The 25929-nt window shown below is 43.6% G+C and overlaps 2 protein-coding genes across 3 annotated transcripts; one reads left to right on the forward strand and one right to left on the reverse strand.

Annotated features, from left to right (window-relative positions):
- Window positions 1–720: 720 nt before the first annotated feature.
- Window positions 721–20411, reverse strand: dcaf1 (ddb1 and cul4 associated factor 1). 2 transcript variants are annotated; one of them, XM_076266057.1, is made up of 23 exons: window positions 20363–20411; window positions 15435–15558; window positions 15168–15244; window positions 14752–14825; window positions 14349–14462; window positions 14075–14212; window positions 12274–12888; window positions 11922–12023; window positions 11643–11801; window positions 11356–11535; window positions 10122–10331; window positions 9763–9932; window positions 9197–9321; window positions 6782–8355; window positions 4946–5028; window positions 3898–3982; window positions 3578–3811; window positions 3379–3472; window positions 2805–2909; window positions 2445–2518; window positions 2249–2341; window positions 1548–1821; window positions 721–1299 (listed from the first exon to the last, which is right to left on the reverse strand). In XM_076266057.1, the coding sequence occupies exons 1-23, from the start codon at window positions 20394–20396 to the stop codon at window positions 1241–1243; spliced, it is 4797 nt and encodes a 1598-aa protein (XP_076122172.1). In that variant the 5' UTR covers window positions 20397–20411; the 3' UTR covers window positions 721–1240. The 2 variants fall into 2 exon arrangements, with proteins under 2 accessions (XP_076122172.1, XP_076122173.1); XM_076266058.1 differs by lacking the exon at window positions 20363–20411 and adding an exon at window positions 16935–17393.
- An 840-nt stretch (window positions 20412–21251) lies between these two features.
- Window positions 21252–25501, forward strand: vapb (VAMP (vesicle-associated membrane protein)-associated protein B and C). The gene is made up of 6 exons (XM_076266059.1): window positions 21252–21549; window positions 22670–22822; window positions 23122–23225; window positions 23511–23591; window positions 23718–23891; window positions 24083–25501. Exons 1-6 carry the CDS (start codon window positions 21492–21494, stop codon window positions 24245–24247), a joined length of 735 nt encoding a protein of 244 aa, XP_076122174.1. The 5' UTR covers window positions 21252–21491; the 3' UTR covers window positions 24248–25501.
- The last annotated feature ends 428 nt before the right edge of the window (window positions 25502–25929 follow it).

Raw genomic sequence — 25929 nt, forward strand, 5'->3', positions numbered from 1 at the left:
CGGGCTTAACAGGATGATGACAGTCCTACGACGGTGAACGACAAGGAAGGTGGCTATGGCGAACGAAGAGCGGTTGTTTGAATCGGCGTTGGCGTCAACTTTGGAGGAGTTGGACTTGTGCTTTTCTTTGAAAGTTGAGCAACACAATGCACTTAAGTCATTCATTTCGAAGAAGGATGTATTTGCCGTTTTGCCGACCGGATACAGATATGGTCGTAGCGCTGGCCTATTGCATGCCTAGGCAGTTTGAAAGACAATTCTCTGCCCGCCCCTTGGATTAAGCGAGGTGAATGGGTCGATTCCAGACTATACATTTCAATGATATAGGATGGCCCGCCAGGCTAGCACAGTACTGCATACCAGTCATCAGGACCACCATTAAAATACCTGACCTGGTAGTCAGTCACAGGGCATTAAATGTAGCCATTGTCCATAAAGGCATCGTCAGCATGACTGGGATAGGGTAGTTAAAAGCTTCTCAGTAGAGGTCAGAGCAAACTATTTCCCTTCCCTGTCAGCGAAAGAGGTTTGGACCACATACTTGCTCCTTTTTGGTAAACTAATTATAAATCAACATCCCAAAATTGATATGCTCTCTGTACTGGGAATGGTCAGTAATATATTTAAACCTGTCTGATCCTTAAGTCAGACACTTGAATTGTGATGCATGCCACCCTGTCAGTTTAGGTTTTCTAGTTTAAAGAGCTGTCTTTAACCAAGTTAACACAGAGAAGACTGTGTTTTATTACATTTATAGAAAAATACTTTAGATACATACATTCTGCACAAGTAGTAAGGTCCAGGGTCTTTACATCAGTGTAGGCTTTTTGATAATTACATTAGAAAGGGGAAATCTTTAAGAAAAGAGAGAAAAAAAAAGTAAAAGTAACACTGGAAAACAAGTGCAGAGAGACACACCTTTGCAGCTCATCGCATGCTCAGCCTGTCCGAGGCCGAGTCCACGCTTTTAGTACACTAGCAAAACAGACGCGACTCGCTCAAGAAGTCGCTCACGTTTACTCATTCAAAACCAAACCAAAGGAGTAAAAAAACGAAACGAGCAAACACAAGCTGGTCTTTTTCAAGTGTTCTCCTGATACAGCATCAGCAGTGGTGAGCAGATCAGGTGAGCTCCGAGAGGCCTAGCCACCCCCGTGGTGTGGGGTGACCGTGGCGTCTCTTTCCCTCTTCAGAAATTCCCGATCAGCCGTCAGCAGCTCTCACCAGGTCTTTTTCTCCCTCACTCGTTCAGAGAGAGGATGATATCGTCCTCTAGATCAGAGTTGTCCGAGCTGTCTGCTGTATGGAGGAAAAACAAGTGAAGTTAGAACACACAAAACTGGCATGCGGTCTCATATTGAAATTGGACAAAAAAATTAGACTCCACCTACAAAACCATACAAGATTACGTATGTAATGCAAATAATTGATTAAGACACTTCCTACTCTTCAACAGCAGAAGGCTTTTTCAGAAGTGGCAATCTTATCTTTTTTACACTAACCCACTGCACTCTGCATGCACTATATTTTCACTTTGTCAGACTTACTGTTATCCAGGACTAAATCTGCATCTTCATCATTATCATCAGAGTCATCGTCGTCATCATCATCATCTTCATCCTCTCCCTCTTCTTCAAGCAAACGTGCCACCTCTTCATCATCTGATGGAGAGAAGTCGTTGTCACCATCTTCCTCTTCCTCGCCATTGTTGTCGTTCAGCTCCGCCAAGATGGGGTCTGTTTCAATGTCATCCATGTCGATGTCGTCCATGTCATCATCAGAGTCATCGTCGTCATCATCATCTTCCTGATCATCTTCGTCCTGCAGGTGAAGGTCAGAGTTAACATTGGCCATCCCTTGCCAAACAAGATCACATCATACTCTGATTTCTCAATTTTAAACTCCTCTACATCCTAGCCCTATTATCCATGATCATTAACATTTGTATTTCCTGATGTCATAGTTGATACGGTTCTCAATATCTGACAGTGATATAACTTGACTTTTCACCACATCTATGTATAGGGTTCCGATAAAAAAAAAAAAAAACAATTGATGTTGATCGGACTTCCATTAGGCCATTTTATACAATTAAAAAAACACTACTTGTGATTTTTATCCCCTACATTTCTTCAATAATGAAGATATGCTATATTGCTGTATTTTGTCTTGCGCTGAAATATTAGTTACTTGCTTGATTACTGGTACCTCTGAAAAGCACTTCGACATTTACACATCTCACACTCACCTGGTCTTCCTCATCTTCCTCTTCCTCTGCCAAGCGTTGCCTCCCCACTTCATAGAGCCGACACACTGTGTCCATGTTTATTGCATCTTGGTTCTGTTAAGAAAGACAGATATCCACAGAAATATAACAATTCAACACACAACACACACAAATGATTGTTTGTTTGTTTGTTTGTTTTTTCAGACAAAAATCTTACCTCTATTACGGCCAGGTAGCAATCTTTTGTGTCCGTGCACAGATCAAATATATTCCTCTTCACATCAATAGTGGCTGTGTTTTAAAAAATTAATGAAATTAAATTAAAAAATTAAAAACTTTCTAAATGTAAACTTTCTAAAATCATTTTGTAATGTTAGAAAAATGTAACATCGAAGGATTTAAAGGTAACCTGTTATTTTTTCTCAAATGGAAGCATAAAAAGGGGAGGAAGGGCAAGAGGGAGAAAGGAGAGGTAAAATATAATATTCACATCTGTATGAGCGTGCGCGTGCGCGCGTGTGTGTGTGTGTGTGTGTGTGTGTGTGTGTGTGTGTGTGTGTGTGTGTGTGACATCTACCGATGGGTTTGTAGTCTGTAGCATCAAATGTACGGAAGGAGGAGCCAAAGGGACTCTTCATCTGCTGCTCCAGCATGTCGTCATCATCATCAGCCTGCCGCATTGCTAGGAGACAGCGTCACACAGGCACAGGTTACCATGGAAACTCTGCTGAGTGCTTCCCACAGAGTACATTCTTACTCACAAAAATTCACCTTGCTGTCCTTACACCATAACTCTATAAACTGTGTGTGTGTGTGTGTGTGTGTGTGTGTGTGTGTGTGTGTGTGTGTGTGTGTGTGAGATAGAGATTCACCTCATGGGTGATGTAGGCCAAGTTTGTCACATTAAGATGATTCAACAGATATTACGTAGCAAGAAGCCAAGAGCCAAAGTTCAGTTTAAGACCAAAACAGTGCCGAGGTAAAACTAATTTATACATCATATGTGGAGAGCACTTAATCAGTCACTATATCATACCTGTGAAATATTTCACAAACAGCAGGAAACAAACATGGCTCGGAAAATACATTTTTGTCTTGCCTTGAATGTCATGAGCAACAAAAATGATCATAATGCTTAAAAGTATGTTTACCTCCATAGATAACTGTTCCGTTGTTATTGAACACAATTCTACACTGATCAAGAGCTGGTACTGTGTGAAGCAGGTGAAATGTCCGTAGATCCCACTAATACGTCCATTAAGGAGTGAATATCATTAGAGGGTGTCCAACAAAAAGACATACAGAATAAACAAACACACACAGGCAACACTTGTGGTGTGGGAAGGATACAATCTCTGTGTTGATGATGACCTCCTGGCCATTGGGATGGAAGACGCCGCTGATGTTCATGTTAAACTTGTCGAACTTGTGGATGGCTTGAGCAGAGCGAACGTCCCATAAGACCCCGTCATTCAAGACCAGATCATCTGTGGAGTTGAACGTGGCACAGTTCTTCTTGTAGTTGTTCGCCAGGTCGGGGTTGTTCAGAGTGAGCGTTTTTTGGCCTGTCTGGATGTCGTATATCTAGCAGAGGGATAGTCGCTTGTTATTTGGTAATCATATGCAGTTGTTGTTGTACATAGTGCTGTAACATAACAGCGAGTACTTACATGAGCGACATGCTCTTTTGTCCCGATGACCCGGTCTTGAGAAAGTTTACTGAACTCCACGTAATGATCGTCTAAAAAGGAATGCCTGAAATAAACATAAAATTGACGCTTGTCAACTCGTTTCATTCTCATTTATCAGTAACGTTTAACAATGTTGACAACTTTGGTATAGGTAAAAAAAAAAATTTGCTAATGGGATGACTGCTAGTGCAGACTTTGTTGGCTGATGCAAAATCCCTACACCCTTATTGTGCATGCTCATCTAAAAGACCTGCTTATTTTAAGATCTTGTTGAGGAGAAACAGGTCACTGGTGTTAGCTGAAATCCCTGTCCTGTTTTGCTGTGATAGTCCATCTATGGAGAACTACTTTTGAAGCTCAGTCTGCAAAGTGGAGTCATGGGTTAAACACAGACTACCTAGGCACTCCAGCTGACAGAGCGCCATGTTCCATGTGCTTTAAGTAAGGCCCTCACGAATAAGTCATGAGGAGCCATGTACACGGCGGTCGAGCACAGCTAAGGCTCCGTGCTGACAAGGGGAAAATCTGCTCTCCCGCTTCCTCTGACACACTCAGCGTTAGCTTGTCCTAGTTCTTACTTCCTGGAGCACATTTAGAGGAACAGGAGATGTGAATCTTTTACTACTAAAATAATAAAATAAAAAAAATAAAAAAAAATATATATAAATATTCTGAATAAATGTATTCTGATAACATAGGTGTTAACATGGCTCCTGACTAAAATATTGTTTCTGTTCTTTCTTTAGAACAGCACTCCCCAGTGCTAGTGGACTCAAATGAAAAATACAACGATATTCCACGTCCTCTAGCTTAATATATAAACAGAGCAAAGATTCCACAGATATCATATTGCAGAAAATGTGGGAGGAGGTGAACATCAAGACTGACATAACATGAGGATATGCTAGAAAAAGAAAAAGAAAAAAAAAAGAGTTGAGGGACCAATAGAGGGACGAAGGAGGAGGTCAGGAGGGGAGCAGAGAGGAGTGTGGGGTGCGCAGGTACACGCAGCCGAATATGAACTCACTTCATGATGAAGACGGATTTCATGCCCCAGAGGGCTGAGAGAGGGTAACTCCAAGAGGCCGAGGTGAGCAGCAGAGAGCCATCCTGTGGGAACAATTACAGATCAGTGGCGAGAGAGGGAGAGAGAGAGAGTGTGAGTGAGAGAGAGAGAGAGACAGAGTGTGAGTGTGTGAGAGAGAGAGAGAGAGAGAGAGAGAGAAAGAGAGAGAGAGAGAGAGAGTGAGTAAGTGAGGGAGGGAGAGAGTAAGGGAGAGGGTGAGAGAGAGAGAGGGGGAGAGAGACAGAGAGAGACATCAGTGGGTGCTGCTCTGACACATAAACAGTTACGTAGGCAACTGGAAACAAAGGAAGGAACTCTGGTCTATGATGCATCGGCTTTAAGCTTTTTCTAAACATGTATCCACATAAACAATAATCATATTAAACTAGTGAGTGGGTTTCAAAGTGAGTGTAACGGAAAGTAGACATTAAATAACCATTAGAAGCAGCTTTTCGCTTTTATTTTTATGGAATGCAGGCTCAAGATGATATCAGGACCTGAATGGACAATGTTATGTTTTAGTGGTATAAAGAAGCACTCTCATTTTTTCTTAGTTCAAAACTTAGCAGTAAGGGGTTTAGGGTTCTCCTCCTTCTGATAATAGGTGACATGGGGTGGGAAGTAATTCAACTAGTGTTTTGTTTTGTTTTTTGGAGGACGTATTTTTGCTTCGTTTATTTAAATTTGAGTCTATTAATAATTTTGCACAAAATAGAAATGGTTAATGCACAGGTTGACTGGGGATATAGAATGCCCTGTACATTTTGTGAGGTGGAATGTTACGTCTTTAAAATCACCATGTGAAACGCAAAAAAAAGTATTGTCATATCTCAACCAATTTAATGTGGGATTAGCTTTTCTTCAGGAAACGCATTTGCGCATATCTGACTCATTCTAGAGAGGAGGGTGGATAGACTAACTATATCACTACTTTTCATAGTCAATTGAGGGGTACAGCCATCTTATTTCATAAAAGTGAGTGGTAATGGTAAAGTAAAGTAAAGCATCTTAATGCAAAAAAGCAAGTACCAAACAAGAAACTATTATTTTTTAACACGGGCTGGTTTAAGATTATAAAGTGATCTCACTCTGCACCTAAACACCAAGTGCTTGTATGCCTGAGGTAAAGGCAGCGCGTTTCTAAATCAATGTTGGTGGGATCCTTGTCTGTCCTTGTCTGTAATGTATTGCAGTTGTCCTCAACAGCAACTGCAGTGCAATACAACGCTGCCAGGGGCTATGTGGGAATGCCCTTGAGATTGGGTAAACAGAACTGCAATAAAACACATTTATCAATTATGAACTCGTTATTAAGAACATAAATACATAAACCAAAAAAAAAAAATAATAATTTCAGTCCAACCACTACGCCTGAAGCACATCACTGTTTGGCTTCATGTTTGGACAGCTCAGGGAAGTGATCTGCTCGTTGGACCCTAAGAGCAACAGACTTGGACTCCACACATCCACACACACTGAGCTCCATCTGCCCTATTGGGCTCTCTCTCCAGATTCCTCTTTGTTTCAACCAAGCATATCTAACATGCTGTTCACTCATTTAAACAAACATACTGATAACAAAGACGAACAGACCAAGACCGTTCAGAAAAGATTGTGAATTGAAAGAGGCTCTGAATAAGCCTGTTGGGCTTTCTTACTCTCCCTGCACTGCATTACTTACTTTTATCTTTAGTTTTAATGTTTTCTAAAATTGTGAAAAATAATAAAACCTAAAACTGAACTGAACTCTTGACTGGTTTTGAGAGTGTGTGTGTGTGTGGAGGGGAGCAGGCTTACCCGGGAGGGTTCCAGGTGCGTGATGGCGGAGCTGTGGCAGTTGTAGCTGGCCTCCTCCTGTCCAGTGAAGACGTTGTACAGCTTGAGCTGACCGGTGCAGGTGCCCAGCATGAGGAAGCGCTCGCGCGCGGAGAAGGCGCAGCACATGAAGCCGCTCTCGTCCTCGTCGGCCTCGCGGAACACCGAGATGGGCCGGAAGCGGCTGAAGATGAGGTGGCGGTCGAAGCAGCCGCCGTCCACGCCGCCGTACTTGGGGTAGACGGTGCGGCGCGTGAGGCGCGGGGCGAAGTTGGCGGGCGCCTGCCGGCGCTGCTTGGGCTCGGGGCACTGGTGCGGCGTGAAGAGGCTGAAGAGCGGGCAGGTGGTGACGGGGTTCTTGCAGCGCGCGTGCTGCTCGCGCAGGTACTCGGTGATGATGCTGTCCAGCGCGGGCGGCGAGGGCAGGTGGCGGTCCAGCTGCTTCTTCATGGCGGGGCTCTGGCTGAACGCGCCGTGGTCCGACTTTTGGCGCAGCACCCGCGGCTTGCGGCCAGCCACGCACGGCGACGGGCGCTCCCGCGTGAAGAGGATGCGGCCGATTAAAGGCGAGCCGTTGCTGTGAGCGCCGGGCTGAGTGGCGGCTCCCTGGGGGGCGGCGGCGGCGGCGGCAGCGATGGCGGACGAGAAAGAGGCGAAGGAGGAGGAAGAGGAGGGGAGCGGGGCAGCGTGGAGTTGAGAGGTGGAGGGGCGAGGCTGACCGTGAAGGATGGGGGACGTGGAGGCGTGGCTCCCGAGCCGCGCCGCCACCCCATTGGCCAGCCTTGGAGTCCTGGGGAGGATGGCGGCCGGGGCGGCCGGCGCGGTCAGAGAGACGACCCCCGGAGCGGTGAAGGGCACGGGGTGGCTGTGGCTGTGCGTGTGCGCAAGCGGGGCCATGGGCAGGTCGGCCTCCTTGGTCAGCGTGGTGGCCGTGTCGTTCAGGCCCTTGGCCACCAGGTGGTTGCGGATGAGCAGCAGCAGCTCCTTCTCGGGGAAGGAGATGCGCGACTGCGCCACCACGCTGGCCCGCTGTAGCCGCGCCAGCGACACGTCGGTGCCCATCAGCAGCGGCTTGCCGGACACGCGCTCGATCAGCTCGGCCGAGTACTTGCAGAAGCGCACGTGCTCGCTGCGCTTGTCCTGCAGCACAGGCTCCTTCATCAGCGTCTGGATCTGACCGCTGCTGAAGAGCGGCAGCTTGCTGATGATCTGCCGCACGGCGGCCGAGCGCGCCAGGCCCACCAGCGCCTTGCAGGCCAGCGCGCGGATCTGGTCGGCGTCCGTGATGGGCATCTTGACGGTGAGCAGCGAGAGCAGTACCTTGATGCCGTTGTTGGACTGCACCACGTTCCACATCTTGGCCAGCACGCTCTCGCTGGCGCGGTTGCTCTGGGGCAGGCGTCGGCGCGGCGTGCCCCCCATGAACTTGCCGATGCTGGACACCCGCTTGTCGGGCGCACACACGCAGTTGATGACCACCTGTAGCGCCGACTTCTGGATCTCTGCATCGTTGACGAATACCTCACCCTCAGCCACAACCAACACAATGCTCATGCCTGTGGTGCACACACACACACACACACACACACACACACACACACACACACAAACACAAACACAAACACAATCATTTACAACCAACACCTTCAAGGGAGATGAATAATACACCTGTAAAAAATATATATTAAGACAAAGAACATAAAGTACAATGTTTTGCTGACTGAATATGGAATTACACCAAAAAACATGTTTATGACATTATTGTCACTTTGACTTCTACACTACAATTTAGACAGACAAAAGGATGAACAGTACTTAATTCATGTACATGCACCTAGGTTAAAGAAGTTAAGTACAGCCTTGACCCTCAGATGACAAAATATTAAGCGGTTGTGCCAACTACCAAGGTGTCTGAAGGGACCTAGGATGTGTTCTTATTTATAGACTCTAATTTGTGACTGCAACTTGACTATTAGGTCAAAGCCCTGTTTGCAGTTTTATAAAGAGGCCTTGTTGGTCAGCTCAACCTTGAGGACATCAAGCAAGATTCTGTACTAGCATCAAACCTTATATGGGAACCTCCAATTAGCGAGCTAACAGAAATTCCCTTTCAGTCGATTCACTCAGTACAACACAGATCGTATGGGAGATCACGCCCCTCGATGAGCCAGACAGGCAAGGGTCTGATACCCCATACAATTCGTGTTATGTACCGCGTGAATCTACTGAAAGGGAAAAGTGTATGCGTGAATCTACTGAAAGGGAAAAGTGGTTGTATGCATAACCTTATGCTTCCCCTTGTTACTTGATACGGTGTCGACAAAATGGATGCGGAGAGGAGGGAGGAGGTGTCGTGGAAGAAAGTGGACAAGGGAGAGACTGGCTGGTCTTACTCACCTACGGTGGAGATGGTCGAGCCACCCTCGTCCAGCACGGCCACTGAATCAGCCAGCATCAGCTGGGTCTTAGGCACCACCGTCAATATGCTCAGGATGTCCAGCGCGTAACGCACCGTGTCACTCCTGAAACGCACACAAACACAGCCGATGGCACCACATCACTTTTTGTCACTACAGAACAGGACTTGTGCAATCCTATTCTGCAGAAAGACAGCATGGCAACTGAAACACAGTGGTTACCTATGGTAAAGTTGATCATGACAAAAACATGGACCAGCAAATCAATCGATCCTATGCTACAGTACATGGGGACCGTACACCGTTGTAAACACCAGGCCACCGTACTGAAGAACCCCCTCATATTCTAAGCAAGCTAGATGGACAATGCACGCCAATCGGAAATGCATGATAAGACACTCACGCTAGTGTTCCAAAATTTGACCAGCACATAATTCTACGCATAGATCGATGCATTTATGTCACTTGCAGACTATGAAACAGCCCTAATGGCCATCCTACAGGAAAGTGCAACATGAGTTGCTGGTGCTCCTTTTCAGCCCTTACCTGCCATAGTAGGTCCTCCAGTCACAGGCAATTGAAATGAGCTGGAGCAGAAGCTGCACACAGGACAACTTGTGGAAGACCTCGGCTGGCTCCCAGTAAAGACGTACGGGCCCAAACTCAAACAGGAACTCCATCATCTCAACCACCTGCTCGTGGGTGTATGTGCACGCCTGAGCACGTGCCACGTGTAAACACACACACAAACACACACACAGATGATATATTTAAGTACAAAATGAGAATAAACAAATTACTAATCACAAAATACTAATGACATTAAAACTCCAAGTACCCTGATTAAAAGAAATATGGATTCATAGTACTCTGCATATGGGTGTGAAAGTAAATGTGCACGCTACCTTGTAATAGGGCTGTGGGTGGATTGGAGCTCCCCCTTCTGTGCGCTGCAGGGACTGCTTGACCTGCTCCACCTTGATGGCCAGGTGCGCCTCAAAGTACCTACGCAGGGCCATACAGGTGTGTTTGGCTGTCTGTCGGCTGGAGAAGATCTCGTCATCACTTAAGAGTGCACCCTGATCCTCTGGGTTCAAGATCTCCAGAGTACTGATCTACACACACACACACACACACACACACACACACACACACACACACACACACACACACACACACACACACACACACACACACACACACACACACACACACACACACACACACACACACACACACACACACACACACACACACACACACACACACACACACATAGTTAACAGGCAGCCCCAGCTGTGCAGCATTATGAATTGCCATACATCTTTTATAATGTCAGATAGCCAGGCTTTTTCTCTTATCTACTTTTGTGAAATAGTCTGCTCCCGAATAGCTATGCGGTAACTTTGAAATCGCTGGTCCAGCCTATCTAATCGCACTGATCAGAGATTCCTAAGGTTATTGCCATTGGTTATTTATATATTTATATTCCTCCAGCATAAATTCTTTGATGTTTACTGGCGTTGCTTGCTACCATCGTTTTTTTGCTTCCTCTAGTTCTACCACTGCCACTTTTGATCAAAACTGTGATGTCATCTCCTCTGGTCGCTGATGGCCAGCCATCCCGATGGCTGAGAGAAATGTAAGTGCATTGAAAGTAGCCAAACCAGTATCTCAGTGAAATAAATGAGCCAAGATACAGGCAGGAAGGGCCAAGCTAATGGTGGCATAGACCATGAACCACATTAGACTTTTCTTTTAGATGTTGCATCAATGGGGCCATACAATTGAACAGTGTGTATATCTCTGCATCCAAAACATCTAGGTGAGTAATTCAATTACATTTTTATTAAAACACAGCTATCCCCAAAGTTTTGTCAGCAATTTAGTTTTCAATAGTTGCATAGGTTATGGTATAAAGCCTACCTAAATCATGCATCCATGTGACCGTATTAGGTTGTGGTGTAAAACATGCAAAACAATAGACTTTCTTGAATAAAATACATAAATTCAAGAACTTTCAATGACCCATGTCTATTTTCAAAAATGTTCAAAATGACTTTTTCAAATTCACAAACTTTCCAGGACTTCAAGGAACAGTGAGAACCCTGGGTTTCACTTTTACTTCAAGACCATTACCAAATTGACGAGACGACGCAGTCCATCCTGCTGGTCAAATAATTCCAGAACAGCCCGGAAAGAGAAGGAGATGGAGAAGAACATGGTTGCATGGCAACAGCCTGAGGCATGGGAGCATTCCAACAGCCACAGCGTGTACTTCACCACCTCAGAGAGGATGGAATGGGGGAGCATACACACCTGACAAACACACACATAAGAAAGCGTGAGAAGGTACCCGTGTCTGTGTGTGTGTGTGTGTGTGTCTGTGTGTGTCTGTGTGTGTGTGTAAACACAGAAGTACATACCCGCTCCATGGCATCCTGATTATAGGCCAGGTAGTACAGACACAAGGAAACGCCGGTGGCAGCCATTGAGGGCCGTGGGATTTCCAGAAGCTTCTGCACTCCACCATGAGCCACAAACTCCGCCGCAAACTTCTTGTGTAGCAGCAGGGAGGCCAAATACTGAGATAGCAGAAATAAAAGAGGGCAAGATTACAAGCTGTGCTTGGCTTACATGTATTTCTTTGAGAAGCTCACAAGAGTGTTTTCTAGCATACATTCATAAAATAAAAAAAAACATACCTTGAGGGCTTCGAAGGTTAACTGCACGTCATTGGTCTGTTTCAGATCCATGTAATGCATGAGAAGCTGTCTGGCTCCCAGCTGCATGAACACCGCCAACAACTGTACAGAGAGCAACGCATTTTGGGTCAAACTTCATGCATGTTTGAGCGTGTGTGTGTGTGCCTGTGCCTGTGTGTGCCTGTGTGTGTGTGTGTGTGTGTGTGTGTGTGTGTGTGTGTGTGTGTGTGTGTGTGTGTGTGTGTGTGTGTGTGTGTGTGTGTGTGTGTGTGTGTGTGTGTGTGTGTGTGTGTGTGTGTGTGTGTGTGTGTGTGTGGTGTTGGCCGACTCCCTCTGACGTGTATGGACTCACCTCCTGGTACTCGCCCAGAGGGGTCAAGTACTGCAGAATGAGACGCTGTTCAATGGCAGGAGTGAGCGGGTCAAGGTGGTAGTTCTGACCAATCACCCACGGGCTCATCTCTGACCAGCTGCTGTTGCTCAGTTCACTGAAGCTGCGCTCCGGCTCCGACAGGGTGAAGTTCAGCTTCTGTTTCGCCTTGCGGCCGTTTTCCCGTTCCGCCCTCTTCTGCGCGAGCCTCCCTCCCTCGACTCGCCCGTCAGACTCGTCCGGTCCAGGAGACTCGCTCTCGGGGCCCTCTGTCTTCGGGAGAGGCTTTTTGGCCGAGTTAGCACGACTGCTGGACTTCTGGCCTGACCCGAGGCTAAAGGGAGACTCAATGATGGGCTCCAGTCCGAAACAATCTCCACTTTTCACTGGGCTCTCTTCCTCTTCAACCTCTCCCACCACCCCACATTTGTCCATTCCGTTCTTGTCTTCAAAATTGGCACAGTCCACTGTCTCCTCATCCAGAGGCAACAGCGGCTCCAGACTGGAGGCCTTGCGAGGGCTCGGCCTCCTAAAGTCCCGCCTGTTCTCCACCTCTCGTTCTTGCAGCTCCCGCAAGCGCTGCAACATCAGTGGCACCTTCAAAACAAATGACACCATAAGATTAAGCAAAATAATAGCAAAAGTTAGGGTGTAGATCAGTGGTCCCCAAACTACGGCCCGCGGGCCGGATACGGCCCGCCACCTCATTTTGGGTGGCCCCCCAAAACATGTCCGTGGTATATAGCAACCGGCCCGCACAGGAGTACGACATCGTCAAACTATAACCTCCGCAATTTCCCCCATTCATTCTCTATGGCGAGTCTTAACAGTACACATGTAATACTCTTTTTATCCACTGGTGGTTATTTTGGCGCTGTTTCGCGTTGGCCATCAAAAACGGAATGAAATGTAGGCCTACCTGCAAACAATGTAAGAGGCCTATGCTGACTGCATCAGTGCTCAAAGTATTGTAAAAGTTAATCAATTAATTGTTAATAACTAACTAACTTCTATTCAAGTCATATTTGTTGAATAGATTTATTTTGTATTCACTTGTTCAAATGTTCATAGGCCTACAAAGAGGTCACAAGTTCAGGTAAATGAAAGTTAGAATGGTGGTCATTTCCGACCACTTCAGCGCTTCATAAAATTCTCATAGTTTGAGAACTTTACATTTTCAGAGTTCACACATTTTTAATAAAATATACTTGTTTTGGGAATGCAAAAGCCTTTTTATTAGTATTATTTAATTTGAGTTACGTTTTACACTGATATGGCATGATGGCAATATAAACACAGCTAACAATGGTATTAAATTGCAATAGCCTATAGATTAAATGTAATGGAATATTCAACTAAGGTAGACTGCTGTTGTTCACAGCACTAAGCTATTTATGGTTACTGATATACTCCGAGTCTCTGGCCCTCTCTTAGAGCCAGGCATAGTAAGCTGGCCCTCGGAAGAAAAAGTTTGGGGACCACTGGTGTAGATTAACTGATTCAGCATCTGAACACATTACACACACACACACACACACAAAATATGTATACAATTCAGTCATGTTACTTTTGGGCCATACATTTGTTTACTATCTCCTGTGAAGTGGGAGTGTAAACACCTGATTTGTGTGTGTAGTTGTGTGTATAATGGAAGCCAGTGAATAGGGGGCTGTAAATGTCTCTCCCTCATCCCTTAACAGCTGTGCATCTGTACCCATAAGTTTTACCTACTCGCTTGCCCAGTACAATTAACACAATATAACAATGTATGTAAATGACCTACCAGTACAGAGTTTTCTTCACGGTAGTTGGCAGCAATGTCTTGGTTCTCCATAGCTCCTGCTAGGAGGCCCACAGAATAGATCCTCAAGGGCTGCTCTGCCTCCTGAGCCCATTTGAACAACTTTTCCACAATCCCCTCCTACACACACACACACACACAAAATCATGTCCATGGTAAATGCTTTGTGTGACTGTATGTACCTAGGCTGGTATAAACAGAGAGCATATTAACTTATTATATGATAATACATAATAAATAATAAAAAAAGAAATACCTTCTCCTGAAATACAACAGCGGTTTCCAGCCCTGGCATGATGTTCAGCAGGAGGCGGCAGGCAGCTGTGTTGAGGGTAGTCTCCCTACTGGTCATCACATACGCGTTCACCAGCTTTACACAGAGCCAGAGACCAGTGATCAGTGTCAGTAAGACATTCTCCACCAAATTTGTTAAACACATATATTATAATATGAATATATTGTATTAATACATAATATTTGTAATAAAAAAGAAGGGAAAAAACATTGACTACATGATACATCCCCCTCTCGCATCCACATTTTCACTGAAACAGAAATGAAGTAAAATGAAAACGAAAAAAACACAACAATACACACAGCAGATACTACATTAATGGAATGTAGCCTAAATTACACACATAGCACAAGCCAAAACTTACAGCGTTCATAAAGTCATCATTCTTGAATAGGATTTTCAGCAGGTGTCCCAGCATGCACTCTGGATCAGCTCGTCCTACAGAACAGACACACAAACCATCATAGCGTAACCTTTTCAGAACACTTTCAGATCTACCATTTAAAACATGAATGACAGGCTATTCTGAGTAGGACATTGGTTTGAAAATGTAATTCTTTGCCAAGACGAGCAACCCAGGTCTGAGGACATTGGCAGCCAATGACTAGAATTCATTGAATTTTAAAGGTATTACATTAAAATATGAATATTTCTGAGAGGCTTCCCTTTTCATTGGTCATTGTGGACATATCATTATAGTTAGTGGTCAATGCAGTTAGTGTTGGCAGAGTAGACAGCCCATAGGAGTGGATTAAAAGTGTTCGTGTTTGCAGAAATTACCTGGGTGACGGTCATCAAAGGGGTCAGGGTCGGCTTTTCGGTACTCCTCTGTCTCTCTCTCCACCAGTTCAGAGATCCTGCAAATAATCAAGATTAATGTACCACTTTAAGTCATACACAAAGCGCCTGACACAATACAATACATATGTGCTTCTACAAAATATTTCCTGTATTTCCCATTTTTCTACTTTGAATATAGTAAGCTAATCAACTCATCCCCAATAGAGAGGGGCATCAAAAAAGGTTTGTGTGGGTGCGCATACTTACTTGGTCAAGATAGCCACTAGAACTTGTGTGGTTCCCAGTTGCTCTCTGTCCCATTGCTCTAACAGAGAAGTGAGCTCAGCCTTGGAGTCCACACTGGCCTCGGCCGCCCCTGCCATCCCCCTGACTAGAGAAAGATACACAGAAACCCAACAGTCAGAGAGATACACAGACACAACAACAACTAAGAGAAAGGTATCACATGGTCAGGTTAGAGCTTTTCGATCATCTGGAGCAACTGGTGTTTGTGAGCCTAGATACATCCTTCAATGAAAAACGATGGTCCATCAACAAACTTCGTTCTCGACAGATGCAACTGTACAAAGCCAGTGTTATTAGCCTGACAGCTGCGCTGTGCTGCAACTCCAAGCAGTCAACAGGTGAACCGCTTGCTGCTTACTGGCGCGGAGTCAATTTGCAGTTTTGGACTAATCTTAGCTCCAAGTGCTATATATTAAATTTGTTTGACAACAAAGCCCAGAACGTTGAAGGTTCATTAGTTTGTTTTTCCATTCGCCCTTCGGAAATAAACTATGAAAGGTTTCTGATAAGCGGGGTACGAACTGAACCGCTGTTCAGATTGTTATTCAACGTGCAGCCAGCCATGCGTTGACAGCTAACGTTGCCATCCAATTCTTAAATTTGCTAATACAGCACTTAAGCGAATAACAATGAAATACTAAGAAAAACGCAACAATCAACTCTCCTTTAAACGTACATGTAAACGCAAGACAGCGTGTGACGTTAAAATCTCAGGTTAAACATTTAGCTCGAGTTCATGACATCTACGTAAACATCTGGCTAGCTTACAGTTAACATTGTAACTAACGTTAGCCAAATAGCTAATTGATGCTATCGCAACACTGCAATACAAAAATGTCAGGTTGGTAGGTATGAACAACTAATGAAGAGCTAACCAACTTGAAAGCTAATTAGGTGGTCAAGCAACCATAACGTTGGAGTAACATTACCGTTAGCTATCGTTAATCCATGCTTGTGACTGGGCCACGAAATAACACCCCAAGTAGAGGTATATTGTGAAACCACTGATTTTGTCGATATTGTCTTTGCCAGGGTGACATTAACGTTACGTTGCCCGCTAGTACCTTAACATACAGACCCTTCAGCCAGCTGACCGGGCAGCTAACGTTTCATACTGAGAGGGAAACAAGTCTAGGCTCATGGTCTAGCAAGCTAAAACTGGCATTGCTAAATTCATCGGTGACAGTTAAACAACATATTAGCTGGAGCCACAAATCACATTTAGTTGGAAAACTAACACAGATGCTGCATGCAAGTTATAAAAAGCAACGTGGCATGGCGAAATGTGCAAAACGTGCCAGCTTGTGTGTAGCTACAGCTAGTTAGCTAACGGCATACAAGGCTTTGGCTGAAGTCTATCTGGCTAGGTAGCTAGGTTGCTTGTCAACTCGAAAACGTGCTAACCAGCTAGCTGACTTGCAGGCTGTTCTACGATCGTGAACCAGCGGTATAGTGTCTTACTGTTTCGTCCCGCTCAATCTTCCAACTTTACAACCCACTCCAGGAGTGACACTGTGTGTCCAAAGGGACACAACACCTAGTAACGATTCTATTTCAAATAGAACACCTAATAATGATTCCGTTTACAGAACTGGCTTTATGATATCACTTATATCAGCACTGTCGTGTGCGCCAAGGTTTATTATGGCCACCACGTTCTTTACGTCACATGTTCGGCGACTGTCGATCCCGCCTCCTCACCCATGACCTTTACCATAGAATCCTCCATGTCAAATAGACCGAATTGGTAGCTATATTTTTGTCTTACTACATTACAATTAGTTACCGATAACATGAGATGTCCATGTGATGTTGTTATGCTTATACATGATGTGCTAATGAACAAAAATTAATGCTGTTTGTCCGTGGATAGTTAATTTTGGGATCTTCAAAAAGCGTCTAAAGACTATCTAAGACTGTATCTAATTGCCAGAGCTTGTAGAATTGCTGATTGTATTATGGTGTTATTATTCTGTAAGATTATATTTAATCTATTAGTAGGCTGATACTGGTATTTATACTGGTTTTTATTTAGGCTATATGATTTTACTTTAAGCTGTTAATTTTAGTGTTGATATTGGTTAATAATATATTGATACGTTGCTTTGGACAAAACTGTACGCAGTACTTTTTTTTTTTTTAAAGCAGTGGTTCTCAACAAGGGGCGGGGCCCAAAAGGTGGCGTCAGGAAGCTGCAAAGAAGGCCTTGAGTTGATGAGAAAGGCTATTTCAAGCGCTAATGAATGTTTGAGCCATTAGAATGCTTCAATAATCAAAGTAAAAGTAATTACAATGTAGTAATTACTTAGTAATCATTCAAATAGCACGAATAACACAAACAAATTCATTACACAGCAACATTACTATGGATATGGTAATAGGAATGGACTGAAAATCTGTGAATCAGCTTGGGTTATTTGAGGATCATTGGAACGGTTTCACAGAAGATAGAGAGGAGCCTGCACACCTTGATAGGTTACACTGCAGGTGCAGCTATTTTGGACAACTTCAGAGTAACAGAAAAGAAAAGTGCAACATTGCGTATGTACTGATGAATTGACTAACATCAGTTTATCAATACATCGGTTGCATCATGGAGCAAGCATTGTTGTAACTTTTCTGATTGTTGGAACGGTAAAAGTTATTTTTGAACATATGAGAGCTAATGGAAAAGGGTTGGCATGAGTATAAAGTTATAATGGGGCAGCCGTGGCCTACTGGTTAGCACTTTGGACCTGTAACCGGAGGGTTGCTGGTTCAAACCCCAACCAGTAGGCACGGCTGAAGTGCCCTTGAGCAAGGCACCTAACCCCTCACTGCTCCCCGAGCGCCGCTGTTGATGCAGGCAGCTCACTGCGCCGGGATTAGTGTGTGCTTCACCTCACTGTGTGTACACTGTGTGCTGTGTGTGTTTCACTAATTCACGGATTGGGATAAATGCAGAGACCAAATTTCCCTGACGGGATCAAAAGAGTATACTTATACTTGGCTGGCAGATTATCACGTCTCCTAAAAGGGCCCTGGGATGTTTCTGTGAACACAGGGGAGCCTTGGGGGCAAAAAGGCTGAGAATAACTGATACATAGATTAAAGCGATGGTTCGGAGTAATTTCACTCTAGGGTCCTTTGCACCATGACCCCGAGCCAAACACCCTCCCAGAACCTGTTTTCCCTTGGTCAAACCCTGGTCGAGCAGCGCTGTCAGAAACTAATGACTTTTTGCAGGCGCTAATGGAACCAACTTAGTATCTCGTAAATTACCCCACTAATAATTCCCAGAATGGTGCGAAACTTCTACAGTAGTACAACTATGTTCTTTACTCATAAAACGAGGCATTGGAAAGTTTGTAAGTACACCGAGTTTATTTAAATAACACTTGCCTGATGATTACTACTGATACTGAGTACTTATAGTTAAGGGTGTGGTGAGGATAATATTAGCCATATAATATCTTGCTATCATATTGTTAGGTATATTGCCAAGGCAATATTTTCAGTTCAGTATTTTCATAAACTGCTAAACATAGAATGTGTGCAATATTTTGTTTTTGACACATCAGAGATCTACAATTTAACTCCTAAAAAATTGGTTTCTAAGTGTTTTGACTGGAACCCTGGTGTGTCCTCCAAATAACCATAGACTATTAAAATGAATTTGAAGATGATACCAGAATTATGTGTCTCTTAAAACATACTTTTAAATAATTTCTTACATACTGAAACATGCTCATGTTTGCACTGTATGATTTGGACTGGACATGAGTGTAGAGGTGGTTGGGTCTGGGATGCCAGATACCACTGTTGGGCCTTCTGGAGGTGTTGTGGGTCTAATTCAACGAAGCACCAATGAAGGAAGGTGCCTGCCTGATATCCCCAGTTAAATGCTCCCAAGGGTTGCTCTGTTGGTGAAGTTTTTGCCCACAAAGGTTGCTTTAGTGATTTTGTTTTTTGATGGTAAATAGGCTTGGTTGCTGATTGGCCACTGTAGGAAATTCCCTACCTATTGCACAAAGAATGTAACACCTCTGCCGTGCAGTGGCAGCACCAAATATATTTTTTTTGCAGGTGCTATGGGGGAGCTTGGCTTTTTACCGAGGGTGCTATGAAATGAGGGTCATGGTTCTCTACTACATATGGTTCTCTTGGGGGCGCTATGGCTAATCCAGGGGGAGCTATAGCGCCCCTCTGGCGCCGCCCCCTGCTGCCGTGTATCTGGAAAAAAATACTTTATGGACCACACTTTATGGACCAATTAACCTTACCAAGGAGCCAGTAATCAAACTTAGTATCAGTATCAGTTCACGGATTGGGATAAATGCAGAGACCAAATTTCCCTGAGATATATATATATATAGACGTTTTTTTCTTGTTGTTGTTTTTTTAGTTTCTACTGTTTGATCCTGGTCTGCAGGGCACATCATTACTCCATATTAAACTAATATGCCATGGGTTTTCACTCTCAGTTTCTCACCCTTTATCTTGGATCAAATGACAATGTCCACATTTGATCCATTGGGACAAGAGTGCATTCATTCTGCATTGGTATAAATATGCTAGTCTTGCATCACAGTTGGTCTCTTCCTCAATACAAAGACCACTCACAACATTTATATCTATTGAGAGACCATATCACAGTATACACAAGTAGGCCAGGGTCTTAATATTCTGCTGAAAAGAGCATTTCCCTTTTACAGCATTGTGTTTTTCTTAAAATATCACACCCTTATTGGCCCACAATATATTGATAATTTCAACTGTGACTGTGACTACAAGTGAATTACACAGGGAGAGATCTGACTTTTCAAGTAATTTACTATCAGAGTAAGTCTATGTACTTTTACTTAGACTTGTTCCTTTCTACCTTTACCTGAACAAAGCAGATATCTTACCTTTTTTCCAAAAACGCAGGTCTATCCGCAACATACTGGATCTGTTTGAAGTTTTTAAATGTGGAAAACATTCTGTGTGGGCTATGGCCTTTAATTGAGTTTAAAATGCAACTTTGAAACATGCAAAAAAGTGACAGGTGGCATACTATGATAGCATGTTATCAGCATCTACAGGGGTAGGTGCGGCTTTTTAGAGACACACACAACTAGAAAAGTAAAGGCACACATTTGCTGACAGAAGGTGTAGACTGAAGAAGAGTATAATATTATTAATAATATAGTCTTAATAATATAGTCTTCTTCAATATAATATTTTATTATATCAAACTTTGATAGAGTTTATGTCTGACAAACGTTTAAAGGTGGAGGTTGTGGTGGTGGTGTGTGTGTGTGTGTGTTGGGGTGGGGGGCAGTCACGTGACAATCAGTGTAAGCACTACTACAGTACTACTACTACTACAGGTATTACCACTACAGACTGTGTAAGGTGTACGATGTATAAGGTTGAAGGGGCCCCACACTTTCCAACGTTCTGATTTTACAAGCATATTGTTGTTAAAAACAAGTCATGGTAATGTTACTTTAGTATGAGAATGTTCTAGAATTATGGCCTATGCCATAATGCCATTGCAAGGCTGAAAATGTAGCTTAGGATTCAGAATTGTGAAATACCCTAGGTAGCCTACCAGAACAACGTTGAGCTCGATAAGTAGCCTAACCTTTGGCTTTTCTAAATATGTTTAGTGTGAAAATGTTAAACATCCATGGCATGTCCATGTTGGTAAAAGAATGACTAAAGAAGCGTCTATGAAGATATAACGTTACGATCACTTTTGAAATATTAGTTCATACAAAACACTATTTTTATTCAAGTCCAGAGTGCACTTTACAAATGTAGAATGCAAGGCAGGAGCAGGACATAAAATAAACCGTATATGACGTCACATACAGCCTCATTCTCACCTCCTTCCTGACTCCGCACAGCTGTTGCTGGCTGTCCAAGTAGAGCAGTAGTGGTCGATCCCTCTAAGCCGAAGACAGGCTAATTTTAATAACTATCTTGACAGTTATATTCATAATATCCATATAGTGTCCGTGTACATCAGACAGCCTTCCGAAGCACTGGGATATGGCCAGGCAAGAACAGATCCTGCTGCTAGACCCACCACATGAGCTCAAATTTAGAGGTAAGGAAGGTTGTTAGCAAGATAGGTGTGCTAGCTTGCTAGCTGGTTAGCAACGGGTAGGGCCTGTAGGTGCTATTTGCGAGTCATTTTGGCCACACCAGCATTCGTACAAAGCTGGACAAATACAAAATGTGCCGAGTCAGGTATTTCAGCAAAACACATCCGCAAATGTCTTTTGTACTTGTCAACGTTATTTCTAATTAACCCATCCGAAATGATATGTAATTATAGCTAGCTAACGTTAACTAGTCTCTTGCGTCCAAGTCATTGGTTAGGTTATATCGCTGGCTAGCAATGATAGAGGGAGGCCGCGGTCATTTGCCTGCCCTGGATACTTGGTGTATTTAACGCTAACGTCAGTTCACTACATACAAAGCCCGCTCAGAACAGATTATTTTAGTCTACTGCAGTTGACGCTGTAAACTGCTGATTACTTCATGCATTGAAATGGTGTTTTAATGCAGTATAGTTAGCTATGCGCAAGGGAAAATTGTTAGCATAGCTAGCAGTCTGCAATGGCTAACCAGTACATCACTAACATTATCCTGGTGGTGCCAGCCAAGCGGCTCTCTTTACAGCACCTTTTTGGTTATATAGCGGTAGCTATGCTAACCTTAGCGCTGATCTGTTGACAGAGTTGATTTGCAGAAAATAACAGCAGACTAAGATATTTGATATCACATTGAGTCGAGGTAAAGATGATGGGGAAAGGATATAAACGGTCAAATACGTGATGTTACGCCATAAACGTTACTGTCATTTGAGGTTCCGATGCAACTTACATTATTGTTGGAACAATTTGGCTTATGGACATATTTACACATAACAACTATTGTCTTCCTGTGTTTGAGTCTCCGTTTGTACGTTAGGTAAACTGCCTAAATCCCCCTTCAGTTGAGTACATCTAATAGAATTTGGATATAGTTGCCCTTTCAAAATTTTGGGTGTGAGAATGTTGGGTTCACCTTTTCTTAATTACCTTTAATATTAAGCTATCAGTGTAGACTCAGGGTCCATGAGATAGCTTAGTGAAATGTAGGTCTACTGCTAAGAAGCATGGATAGGTACTGCCACCAACACAGAAAATGTCTCATTGTCTTGGTTGACTGTTTTCCCACAGGTCCATTCACAGATGTTGTCACTGCAAACCTAAAGCTTGCAAACCCCACAGACCGGAATGTGTGTTTTAAGGTGAAGACCACTGCACCACGGCGCTACTGTGTGCGGCCAAACAGTGGTGTCATTGATGCTGGGACCTCCATCAATGTATCTGGTATGTACACATGTAAAATCATTCTAGAAACTGTTGTTTATAAACGAAGTTGGATATTGAATTAAATTTCAAATATGGATATGTTTGCTCAACCACATCTGCATTCACATAGTTCTGTCACACAATTAAAGTAACTGCTTACTAGTTTTGTTTTCCAGGATAAAACATGAAATATAAAGCATGAATTAAACTCCAAATAACTACCACAATATTTGTCACAGTTAGATATGAATAATATTTAAACTATTCAATTGTGTTGCTTTGATTATGGTTGAGAGCTATGTGTTCTTTTTTTAAAGTTATGCTCCAGCCCTTTGATTATGACCCCAATGAGAAAAGCAAACATAAGTTCATGGTGCAGTCAATGATGGCGCCTCCAGACATGGGAGACATGGAGGGAGTGGTAAGTGCCCGCCTTCAGATCTTCCCTCAGGGTCTAAAAGCCCTTGTTTTTCTGCTTTCTGAAGAAAATGACCAAAGACTCCAGCCTTGACCTCATCTGTCAGCTTTTAGTATTTGTATAATATCCTAAAGCAACAAAACAGCAATTGGTTTATTTGTTACTAGTTGACAAAGAATTCTATACATTCATTTTCAATATCAATTATTGGAATTGCATATGTGGTCAAATTAAATTCTGACACTAATAACATGCTATACTAATCAGCTTGTCACCTTGTCCCCACAGTGGAAAGAGGCGAAACCGGAGGAGCTGATGGACTCTAAGCTGAGATGTATGTTTGAAATGCCCTCGGACAGCGATAAGACTGTAAGTACTTTTCCTGACATCACACAATTGATCTCATTTCTATTTCATTGATCTTATTTCTAAAAGCGATAGAAATGTCCCTTCTTCTCCTTCTGTCTGCCTTAACCCCACATTCTCCTTCATCAGCATGAAGGCGACAGCAACAAGATCCTGTCCTCCTCCTTGCTGAAATCGGAATCCTCCCTGCCGAAGTCCGCCAGTGCCTCGCTGGACGATGGGGAAGTGAAGAAGATCATGGACGAGTGCAAGCGGCTTCAGCTGGAGGTGCAGAGGCTCCGCGAGGAGAACCGACAGTTCCGGGTCAGAGGCCACTATAGTTCTGCCTTTCATGACGGCTCACATCCTCCATTAGACATGCATGGGCCTTTTCATTACAACCTAAACTAAGTGTCCATGACAATTGTGTTAATTAATGCTTTTGTTTTTATTTGTTTTAATTTATTATTTTTTTTCTGCCTTCCTCTTGTCATATACCTGTCCCCATTCTACAGGACGACGACGGGCTGAGAAGGAGGAAGAATGTGGCTGCCTCTGCCCCCATGTCTGCCCCGGGGTCGGGCACTGCTCTGAGGGAGGAAGGGCTCACCACCCGTGTGCTGGCGTTCTGTGTTCTCTTCTTTGTCATCGGCGTCATCATCGGCAAACTGGCCTTGTAGGCAGCAGGGCCGTGGGGCCTGAAGGCAGCAGCATGCTTTAGGATGGAACAGACAGAATGGGACGGGCCGAGGGGGGGAGTGCCCTGTCACGGCTTTCATCCATTAGATCAATTATTTAAGATAACAATTTGGAGAGGTAATCAGTTATATAATGAAAAAAGAAGACCCAAGTCACAGATCTTGCCTTTTAATCATAGTGTACCCCCCCACCCTTTCACCTAGATACTCTTTTAAAAACCCCTCCCTGCATCTCTCCATTTCACCATCCCTCTCTCTCTTTCCTACCTCCCTCTTTATCCCCTGTTCCTTTTTTGCACAATTATGTTTATTTGGGGGGAGCGGGGCTGGGGGTTTTGGGTGGTAAGTTTGTGTTAATAGACCTTTTTTTTTTTTTTTTTTTTTTTTTAAAGATGACTGAGGTTGCCCTTTTACATCCTGGTTGAAAAAGGTGTTGTGTGTAATTGTTCCTGAGGTGTTTGATAGGAGGGCAGGAGAATGGAATGCTGGGGGAAGGCTAGCGTATGTGTCATCGTGTGGTTGTGATGGTTGTAAAAAGTTGAGATGGCGGACTCCTTGTGTGAATGAAATGTCACTTCCTCTGTAAACACTGCACTGCACTTGTTCCGTTTGTATTAGTTAACGGCCATGTTTCAGTAATGAGAGATGGCCATTGTTTTTTTTGTCCCTCACGTTTTTTGGTGTGTGAGTGATTTCCTGTAGACTCCTGTGCTGACACAAAGGTGTAGGGCTGCACAGGAACCCTGTTCTGACAAATCACACTTAGGTTTCACCATTTTCACTGCAATATACTTTATGGCAAACGACTGCCCCCTGAGGCTGCCCCATGTCTCCAGAGGTGGTGCACCTCATATACACAAAACAAACACACACACACACACACACACACACACACACACACACACACACACACACACACACACACACACACACACAAGAAAGAGAGCAATGACTTGGGTGCCGTCCATTCAAAGTGCTGCTCCTTCTACTTGGTTTTATAACATCTACATTTGTTGCTTCTGCATCTCATGTGTACTGTAATTATTAGGCTATTGTCATTGTTTCCTCTTTTTTTGTATTCATATTAGCCATAACTGTAATCATGAGCTTTGTAAAGAGCTGTATGCTAATGGACTTCTCACTGTTTCTGGGGGCATGGAAACATTTGGGGGGCTTCCCTTGTGTTTAAAAACGACATTAAATACTGTCTATTCCAAAGGGACCATCTAATCACTAGCTCTAGGTTTGAGTGTTGTTTTTTTCCTGAAGTTGAAATATGCATATTTGTAATTTAAGCAGCAATGTATTACATTGGGAGATCCCTTCACACATTACACAGTAGAGGTCACTTTGGAAGGTTGCCAGGCCAGTTTAACCTGGCCTTGTGTAGAACTACAGTAGATTGAACTGTTTAAAATTTCTGGTTGTAGTATCAGAGTCCACAACAGGATTTGAGTTGTGTGGGACTGAAACTGTTTGCATGACCCCAACAATTCATCATGACTGTAAAAATGATCCTAGAACACAGATATGACCTGTTTAAGAAATATATGTACTGACATAGGATGTAGCTTATGTAAAACTGTTTTTAAACCCATTTATATCTTTCCAAGTGACAGTCCGTGTAGGGAAGACCGTATAATTATCAAGAGGAGAGTGTGTAA

The sequence above is a fragment of the Alosa pseudoharengus genome, unplaced genomic scaffold (genome assembly GCF_046254945.1).
Source record: "Alosa pseudoharengus isolate Yale_2024_CS ecotype anadromous, Long Island Sound unplaced genomic scaffold, YU_APseudo_1.1 YU_APseudo_1.1_scf_4, whole genome shotgun sequence".
NCBI classification, from domain to species: domain Eukaryota; kingdom Metazoa; phylum Chordata; class Actinopteri; order Clupeiformes; family Clupeidae; genus Alosa; species Alosa pseudoharengus.

Bases quoted from the DNA above. Each gene is read 5' to 3' on its own strand.
- dcaf1 (XM_076266057.1), bottom strand. From the start codon at position 20,396: ATGTTGCGGATAGACCTGCGTTTTTGGAAAAAAG. The intron at 14,463-14,751 runs GTAAGTTTTGGC...CTCTGTGTAAAG, and splicing joins ATGATGACTTTATGAACGCT to CTGGTGAACGCGTATGTGAT. The intron at 3,473-3,577 runs GTATCCTTCCCA...TGGACGTATTAG, and splicing joins TCATCATCAACACAGAGATT to TGGGATCTACGGACATTTCA.
- vapb (XM_076266059.1), top strand. From the start codon at position 21,492: ATGGCCAGGCAAGAACAGATCCTGCTGCTAGACCCACCACATGAGCTC. The intron at 23,592-23,717 runs GTAAGTACTTTT...CTCCTTCATCAG, and splicing joins CCTCGGACAGCGATAAGACT to CATGAAGGCGACAGCAACAA. The intron at 23,892-24,082 runs GTCAGAGGCCAC...CCCATTCTACAG, and splicing joins AGGAGAACCGACAGTTCCGG to GACGACGACGGGCTGAGAAG.